Raw genomic sequence first — 9,660 nt, 5'->3', positions numbered from 1 at the left:
CTGAGTAGGTATCTCTGTCAGTTGCGTGACTATTACTGCTGCTGATTTGATATCTCTGTCAGTTAGAGTGACTATTAAGTTTGATTAGAGGTCCAGGAATCTAATAGTGGGCTGGCTGAAACATTGCATTTATACTCTCAGAACACACTTGTTCACTATTTTGGTTTAATTCGTTATTTGAATTCTTTTCATAGAAGTTACATAAGGTATGGGTTTCTATTCAGTAATCATTTATTAAAGCTCTAGCCATGTCAAGTCATGCCATTAAATATTTTCAATTCACAATTTAGTTTTTGGCAGCTAGTGGACTGGGGATCCTAAATAAACACTTTATTCCAAACCAGAGTTTACTTTATTATTATTATGATAAATGGTTGTATATAAGATATCCTTTTTGTGCTCTATAAAAACATCCTGAGATCTTTAGAATGAATACAGTAATATTATATATTGTTAGTCTAGTATTGTCTCTATCAAGGTCAGCCAATAATCATGGCAGTGTTAGCGTTATCTGTTGAATATAAAGTCAATGGGGTGCACATTCTACCCTGCATGCTTTGTTGTCAACGCAGTATTGTTGTCAATTTCTTTTTAACTCTGAAGCAACTTTGAACCACAACCAAAAATATTATGTACAAAGGTGTTCGATAAATTAAAAGCCATTCTGTCTAAACAATTTCATAAGGCCTCAGTTAATTTGCAATTTGTGAAGAAAACCGAGTTTGAGTTGTGTTTTTAAAGAATTGGTGTAACTCGTGTGTCGTCCTACGTCATTGTATTGATGTTATCACGAGAGTTCACGATGGACTATGAATGTATTGTGAGTGTTGATGGGTCCCTATTATAGTGAAGTATTAGGTGTGACGGTGGTATCATACCTATGTCCCAACACTCCAACACCAACACCTACCAGTGACAAAATACTGGTGTTCAGAAATGAGCTGGATTTTACACTCGAACGGGATTGTTTAATGTTCAACTGTGGAATATATTTCATTAATGAAGTTTGGAATATAAAATCCGACTTTGGGATTTATTATGAGGTGGGGAACATTTCATCATACACAATCCCCAAGACAGCAGCACACATATGTAAGTTACATAGTAGATGGAACAATATGTCACTGTTATGGAAACAGAACTGTTTCGTGTGACATAATAATGTGAAGCTGTGACAGATGTTGTGTATTACTAGTATGATTATATTTTACAGCTGGTGGACTTTGAGAAACTTCTGTCCCACCATGATGAGCGACTAGCAGAAAAGTTAAACAATGAGTACCTGCGGGAGGAGTGGGACTTTGGGCGCGAAAATCTTGGAAGTCGACACATGTTTAAGGATCCCCCAGTGCGGTGTGCTGAGGATCGCATCAACATGGTGAGCCATTACGTTACATCACAATTTTTTTTTCCTAGAAGTGATTTCTTTTTTTATCAATGTAGATTAATATATTTCACTTTTTCCAGAAAATATTCTTCACTTACAATCCATGTAAGATAACGCTTGTTAAAAAGTACTTTGCTTGTTTTAATAATTGTGTGATGAGGATTGTTAGTTCACCTGACACAACAAACACTGCTTGTTTTAATAATTGTGTGATGAGGATTGTTAGTTCACCTGACACAACAAACACTGCTTGTTTTAATAATTGTGTGATGAGGATTGTTAGTTCACCTGACACAACAAACACTGCTTATTCCAGTGAGTGATACAGGACCTCTTTTAGTATTATAGTATTACTGGCAATAAATGTGTAGTTTGGTGTAAAGATGGGATCCTGCTTATTTTCTGTACTTTTATATGGCCGTCAACCACTGGGTGTACATTATGATTTTCCCTGCAGCATTCGTCCTTCCTTTAACTTGTCCTTGTCATTGCTCATCGCCGTCCTGCATCTTGATGAAACTTGACACACATATTCTATACAAGTAAAGCTTGAACAAGTTCACATTTCAGATTTCTTTGACCCCATCTCAGGTATGGACTGTTTTCCTGGTCTCCTAGTTCTAGCCCACCATCATCAGATGGAGGTGTTCAAATTGTCTTTTGTCCAGGGTTGGTCCATCCAGCGATCCTCCCTTCTTAAACAATTGTTGTTATTGCTGTTTCTAAAGAAGAACTGGACTGAACTTCTGCCATTACCTAAGACCGACAAAATGAACAGTGAAAAACCTATACTCCCCAATCTTGCTGTATGAATTGTTATTATTTCATGTGTTCATGTAACTTTTATCAGACATGCTCTAATATGTAAACAGTGAGTTAAACCTATGACTCAGTCCATCTGTTGATGAAATATTTCTGAAAATCAGCAGGAATCCATCTTGGAGAATTCAATTTTCTCTATGGGAAGGAAATCTGTATTACACTTTTTCTTCTTTGTGAATTTATTGGGAAGTAGCTGGATTGATGCCTCTGTGTGTGTTTTCTCCTCAAGCTTCCAGACAGCAGTCTGTCGGACCTCTACCATGCATGGACATATCGGGTAATAGTGTAGTATTATCACATAGAAGACTGTAGGCCTATCAGGAGGCTAGATCGGGTAATAGTGTAGTATTATCACATAGAAGACTGTAGGCCTATCAGGAGGCTAGATCGGGTAATAGTGTAGTATTATCACATAGAAGACTGTAGGCCTATCAGGAGGCTAGATCGGGTAATAGTGTAGTATTATCACATAGAAGACTGTAGGCCTATCAGGAGGCTAGATCGGGTAATAGTGTAGTATTATCACATAGAAGACTGTAGGCCTATCAGGAGGCTAGATCAGGTAATAGTGTAGTATTATCACATAGAAGACTGTAGGCCTATCAGGAGGCTAGAAAATTACAAAGGCCATCAAGGTGTTTGAGTAGTAGGCCCACAGTACCCACAATAGGCCTGTCAGGGGGCTATAGTATTGTAGTAGGCCTGTCGGGGTGCTATACTAAATACAGTAGCAGGCCTGTCAGGGGGCTATACTAAGTACTATAGCAGGCCTGTCAGGGGGCTATAGTACTAAAGCAGGCCTGTCAGGGGGCTATAGTGCTGTAGCAGGCCTGTCAGGGGGCTATACTAAGTACTATAGCAGGCCTGTCAGGGGGCTATAGTACTATAGAAGGCCTGTCAGGGGGCTATACTAAGTACTATAGCAGGCCTGTCAGGGGGCTATAGTGCTGTAGCAGGCCTGTCAGGGGGCTATACTAAGTACTATAGCAGGCCTGTCAGGGGGCTATAGTACTATAGAAGGCCTGTCAGGGGGCTATACTAAGTACTATAGCAGGCCTGTCAGGGGGCTATAGTGCTGTAGCAGGCCTGTCAGGGGGCTATACTAAGTACTATAGCAGGCCTGTCAGGGGGCTATAGTACTATAGAAGGCCTGTCAGGGGGCTATACTAAGTACTATAGCAGGCCTGTCAGGGGGCTATAGTGCTGTAGCAGGCCTGTCAGGGGGCTATACTAAGTACTATAGCAGGCCTGTCAGGGGGCTATAGTACTATAGAAGGCCTGTCAGGGGGCTATACTAAGTACTGTAGCAGGCCTGTCAGGGGGCTATAGTACTGTAGCAGGCCTGTCAGGGGGCTATACTAAGTACTATAGCAGGCCTGTCAGGGGGCTATAGTGCTGTAGTAGGCCTGTCAGGGGGCTATATTAAATACAGTAGCAGGCCTGTCAGGGGGCTATACTAAGTACTGTAGCAGGCCTGTCAGGGGGCTATAGTACTATAGTAGGCCTGTCAGGGGGCTATACTAAGTACTATAGCAGGCCTGTCAGGGGGCTATAGTACTGTAGCAGGCCTGTCAGGGGGCTATACTAAGTACTATAGCAGGCCTGTCAGGGGGCTATAGTGCTGTAGTAGGCCTGTCAGGGGGCTATATTAAATACAGTAGCAGGCCTGTCAGGGGGCTATACTAAGTACTGTAGCAGGCCTGTCAGGGGGCTATACTAAGTACAGTAACAGGCCTGTCAGGGGGCTATAGTACTATAGCAGGCCTGTCAGGGGACTATAGTACTACTGTAGTAGGCCTGTCGGGGGGCTATACTAAATACAATAGCAGGCCTGTCTGGGGGCTATACTAAGTACTATAGCAGGCCTGTCAGGGGGCTATACTAAGTACTGTAGCAAGCCTGTCAAGGGGCTATAGTACTATAGTAGGCCTGTCAGGGGGCTATACTAAATACAGTAGCAGGCCTGTCAGGGGGCTATACTAAGTACTGTAGCAGGCCTGTCAGGGGGCTTTACTAAGTACAGTAACAGGCCTGTCAGGGGGCTATAGTACTGTAGCAGGCCTGTCAGGGGGTTATCATAAGTACTGTAGCAGCCCCTGTAGTACTGTACAGGGGGTTATTTAGTACTTAAGTACTGTCAGCCCCTGTAGTACTGTACAGGGGGCTATTTAGTACTTAAGTACTGTCAGTCCCTGTAGTACTGTACAGGGGGCTATTTAGTACTTAAGTACTGCCAGTCCCTGTAGTACTGTACAGGGGGCTATTTAGTACTTAAGTACTGTCAGCCCCTGTAGTACTGTACATGGGGCTATTAAGTACTTAAGTACTGTCAGTCCCTGTAGTACTGTGCAGGGGGCTATTTAGTACTTAAGTGCTGTCATCCTTGTAGTACTGTACAGGGGGCTATTTATTACTTAAGTACTGTCAGCCCCTGTAGTACTGCACAGGGGGCTATTTAGTACTTAAGTACTGTCAGCCCCTGTAGTACTGTACAGGGGGCTATTTAGTACTTAAGTACTGTCAGCCCATGTAGTACTGTACATGGGGCTATTAAGTACTTAAGTACTGTCAGTCCCTGTAGTACTGTGCAGGGGGCTATTTAGTACTTAAGTGCTGTCGTCCTTGTAGTACTGTACAGGGGGCTATTTATTACTTAAGTACTGTCAGCCCCTGCAGTACTGCACAGGGGGCTATTTAGTACTTAAGTACTGTCAGTCCCTGTAGTACTGTGCAGGGGGCTATTTAGTACTTAAGTGCTATCATCCTTGTAGTACTGTACAGGGGGCTATTTATTACTTAAGTACTGTCAGCCCCTGTAGTACTGTACATGGGGCTATTAAGTACTTAAGTACTGTCAGTCCCTGTAGTACTGTGCAGGGGGCTATTTAGTACTTAAGTGCTGTCATCCTTGTAGTACTGTACAGGGCGCTATTTATTACTTAAGTACTGTCAGCCCCTGTAGTACTGTACATGGGGCTATTAAGTACTTAAGTACTGTCAGTCCCTGTAGTACTGTGCAGGGGGCTATTTAGTACTTAAGTGCTATCATCCTTGTAGTACTGTACAGGGGGCTATTTATTACTTAAGTACTGTCAGCCCCTGCAGTACTGCACAGGGGGCTATTTAGTACTTAAGTACTGTCAGCCCATGTAGTACTGTACATGGGGCTATTAAGTACTTAAGTACTGTCAGTCCCTGTAGTACTGTACAGGGGGCTATAGTACTGTAGCTGGCCTGTCAGTCCCTGTAGTACTGTACAGGGGGCTAGTTAGTACTTAGGTACTGTCAGCCCCTGTAGTACTGTACAGGGGGCTATAGTACTGTAGCTGGCCTGTCAGTCCCTGTAGTACTGTACAGGGGGCTATAGTTCTGTAGCAGGCCTGTCAGCCCCTGTAGTACTGTACAGGCGGCTATAGTACTGTAGCAGGCCTGTCAGCCCCTGTAGTACTGTACCGAGGGATATAGTACTTTAGCAGGCCTGTCAGCCCCTGTAGTACTGTACAGGCGGCTATAGTACTGTAGCAGGCCTGTCAGCCCCTGTGGTACTGTACAGGGGGCTATAGTACTGTAGCAGGCCTGTCAGTCCCTGTAGTATTGTACAGGGGGCTATAGTACTGTAGCAGGCCTGTCAGCCCCTGTAGTACTGTAGAGGGGGCTATAGTACTGTAGCAGGCCTGTCAGCCCCTGTAGTACTGTACAGGGGGCTAGAGTAGTAGGCACGTTTAATGCATGGAGGGTGTGTACTTAATTTCATACACTTTTGACACATATATACATATTTTCCCACAATAAACCTTCAAGAATATCATATATTTTTGAGAAAATTATGAGGTAATTTGAAACTGTATTCAATTTAGACAATTTCCTAGCCACCAAATAGCTAACGATCATGAAGCATGGACTTGAAACAATAGAGTTTAAAAAAACACTGACATTTATCACCTTTGTTTTTTTAAAGGACATGGATAGTTGTTTGGTGGTGGAGGGATTTTATGGTTCCATCAAAATGGTCATCAATAAATGAAGAAAAAAGAAGAGATTTTTTTTTTTTTTTAGTTTTAATGTAAAAATCATGTACCCATACTCTAGAGTAGCAAGCTCATCCTAGGACCAAGAGTAGCTTAGTAATAATAGTAATCTATGCGAGGTTTCACTTGTAGAGGTATAGACTTATATCCAGTATATAAAATTTGACCTGCAGCTGGTTGGGATAAAACCCTATCAAGTTTGTTAAGATAGATTACCTAAACCAACTTCCGAAGTCTTGCAAGAAAAACAATACTGTATTGTAATAATGATATGAAGGTAAAGAGTACAATGTAATGACAATGAGTGTGTAGCTTGTTGGTGTGAAAGGATATCACGTTAGTGAGTACATTACATGTGATATTTAGCCTGTAGTATTGGCTTGCTTGCTATTTAATAATCTTTGTTTGAATAAATTTGACATTGACATTGCAGCTTTGAAGGTAATTGATGTGAAATGTGTTAATTTGTTACCAGCATTATAAAGTAACAGGTGAACGATACCAGCCCATTAGGACTCTTGTTTGACATAAACATCACCTTTACACTATTCGTTGTTCTCTATGGTTCACAATGAACACATTAAACGGTTTATGCTAGGGGTCAAAAATTAAGTAAAGCTTGGGTCAAAGTTCAGAAGAGTTTACATTTTTAGTTACAAAAAAAGTTTGAAATGGATAAAGTTTGTGAAGGACATACAAGGTATTTTGAAACATAAAGTTAATAGATTTTACAACTAATTTCCTGAATGTGATACTGTAAGGAAATTTTCAGTCTCTTAAAACAGCTTTTGATATCAAATATTCTTACTTTATAAATGAATTGATATTTTTCTTAATTTTTACACAAAAGATGCTGTTAAAAAAATGGATACTTCATTGTATGAATATAATTTATGAAGTAGGAAATGAGATACTACAGGTGTACATGTAGACTTCTCTATCAAACAGACAAGACGACAAAAGCGACTGTACCGCCACCTAAAGGCAGAGGTGAATCAATCACAGCGAGGGGTTTACCGCGCCAAGGCAGGCTACATACGGGAGCGCCCTCTCACCGCCCCTGACTTGTCAATGTACACCTCAAAGGATGTTCCACAACTACCCTCCAATTTCTCTGCTCAGACTGCCTATCAGATCATCCAGGACAAAGTCAAGTCAGCAAGGCCAGGTAATTATGTCATATCATCACTAGGTAAATATATCATATCATCACCAGGTAAATATATCATAGCATCACCAGGTAATTATGTCATATCAACACCAGGTAAATATATCATAGCATCACCAGGTAAATATATCATATCATCACCAGGTAATTATATCATATCATCACCAGGTAAATATATCATAGCATCACCAGGTAGATACATCATAGCATCACCAGGTAAATATGTCATAGCATCACCAGGTAAATATATCATAGCATCACCAGGTAAATATATCATAACATCACCAGGTAAATATATCATAGCATCACCAGGTAAATATTTCATAGCATCACCAGGTAATTATATCATAGCATTACCAGGTAAATATATCATAGCATCACTTGGTAAATATATCATATCATCATCAGGTAATTACAACATAATATCACCAGGTAATTACAACATTATATCACCAGGTAATTACAACATAACATCACCAAATAATTACATTATAACATTACCAGGTAATTACATTATATATATATAATATATACCACCAGGGTGTTAAGTGTATATCAATAACTATTAATCTAAGTTGCTTAGTTCTGTCATGCTGCCACAAATTATACCTATACACTGGAAACGTTTCCCTGTGTGACATGTTTTTGATAAATGATTCTTAGAATAAAAGGCATACATTGCAGAACATGAATGAAATAACAACAGAAGTCATTGACAGTGTTTTGAGTTTTAAAATTCAATATGGTCAGATCTAGACCAGGATCCGAACTGGTGTTTTAACTGCAGTTGGAAAGGGATACTAGCGATAGCCGTAATGAAAACTTCGGGATTAGTTTGAAAATTCTTATAGGCTCGCAAGTCATCATCTGGAATTATTCTAATACAGTGTATTTTGCACTGAGACAGGATTTCTTGAATTTCTCTGTCAGACAGTTGTATACTTACTAAACGTTATGTAATCTGTAAGATATTTCAAAATGTCAAATATTTTTCCTTTGTTGACCTTATTTTGAAATAAATTATATTTTTAAAAAATAAACCTGTCCCTCAAAAATATTTTTGATCAAGGTTTTATATTACATGAATCTTTTTCACATTTCATTATGAAAAACATATCCTGGAAATTAAACCATAGTGTTATAGTCACCAATCTTTTATGTAATTATAAATTTTGACTTGGAGAAAATTTTGCATTTTGACTGGAAACTATTCAGTATTGAATATTATTTTTTCTTTTTGCAATGGCAGTGATCGATATGGGTGACTGCTAATGAAGTTATAGATTTCATAGCTTTAACAGTTTTTAGCTCACCTGGTCCGAAGGACCAAGGTGAGCTTATGCCATACCGCAGCGTCCATCGTCCGTTGTCCGTGTCGTCCGTCGTCCGTCGTCTTTCAACTTTACACTACTAGTCATGAACCACTGAGCGAATTTTAACAAAATTTGGTGTGGAGCATCCTTGGGTGAAGAAAATCCAATTTTGTATAAATGGTGGGTCTGGCTCACCAGGGGCCTGAGGGGCGGGGCCCAATAGGGGAAACATAGCAAATTATTCTTTAAAATCCTTCTTCTTCTGTAGGAATGAAAGGATTTGGTCCATATTTGGTCAGAAGCATCCTTGGGCAAAGGGGAACAAAGTTTGTATAAATGGTGGGTCTGGCCCCCCTGGGGGCTGAGGGGTGGGGCCCAATAGGGGAAATATAGCAAATTCTTTAAAATCCTTCTTCTCCTGTAGGAATGGAAGGATTTGTTCCATATTTGGTGTGGAGCATCCTTGGGTAGGCAGGAACCAATTTTGTATGAACCATGGGTCTGGCTCACCAGAGGCCTGAGGGGCGGGGCCCAATAGGGGAAACATAGCAAATTATTCTTTAAAATCCTTCTTCTTCTGTAGGAATGAAAGGATTTGGTCCATATTTGGTCAGAAGCATCCTTGGGCAAAGGGGAACAAAGTTTGTATAAATGGTGGGTCTGGCCCCCCTGGGGGCTGAGGGGTGGGGCCCAATAGGGGAAATATAGCAAATTCTTTAAAATCCTTCTTCTCCTGTAGGAATGGAAGGATTTGTTCCATATTTGGTGTGGAGCATCCTTGGGTAGGCAGGAACCAATTTTGTATGAACCATGGGTCTGGCTCACCAGAGGCCTGAGGGGCGGGGCCCAATAGGGGAAACATAGCAAATTATTCTTTAAAATCCTTCTTCTTCTGTAGGAATGAAAGGATTTGGTCCATATTTGGTCAGAAGCATCCTTGGG

General features: G+C 40.7%; 1 protein-coding gene across 1 annotated transcript in view; it reads left to right on the top strand.

Moving 5' to 3' along the window:
* Positions 1-905: 905 nt before the first annotated feature.
* The window catches only part of LOC110466143, a 19,729-nt gene continuing 10,974 nt past the window's right edge, over positions 906-9,660 (top strand). Inside the window, exons 1-3 of the mRNA XM_021522484.1 lie at positions 906-1,092; positions 1,214-1,378; positions 7,186-7,405. Coding sequence (XP_021378159.1) covers positions 1,039-1,092; positions 1,214-1,378; positions 7,186-7,405 — 439 coding nt within the window. The 5' untranslated portion in view covers positions 906-1,038. The remainder of the gene's footprint in view (positions 1,093-1,213; positions 1,379-7,185; positions 7,406-9,660) is intronic.

This window comes from Mizuhopecten yessoensis, unplaced genomic scaffold, assembly GCF_002113885.1.
Source record: "Mizuhopecten yessoensis strain PY_sf001 unplaced genomic scaffold, ASM211388v2 scaffold1595, whole genome shotgun sequence".
NCBI lineage: Eukaryota > Metazoa > Mollusca > Bivalvia > Pectinida > Pectinidae > Mizuhopecten > Mizuhopecten yessoensis.
The sequence above is the reverse complement of the archived record's forward strand: the minus strand, read 5'-3'. Positions and strand labels throughout refer to the sequence as shown.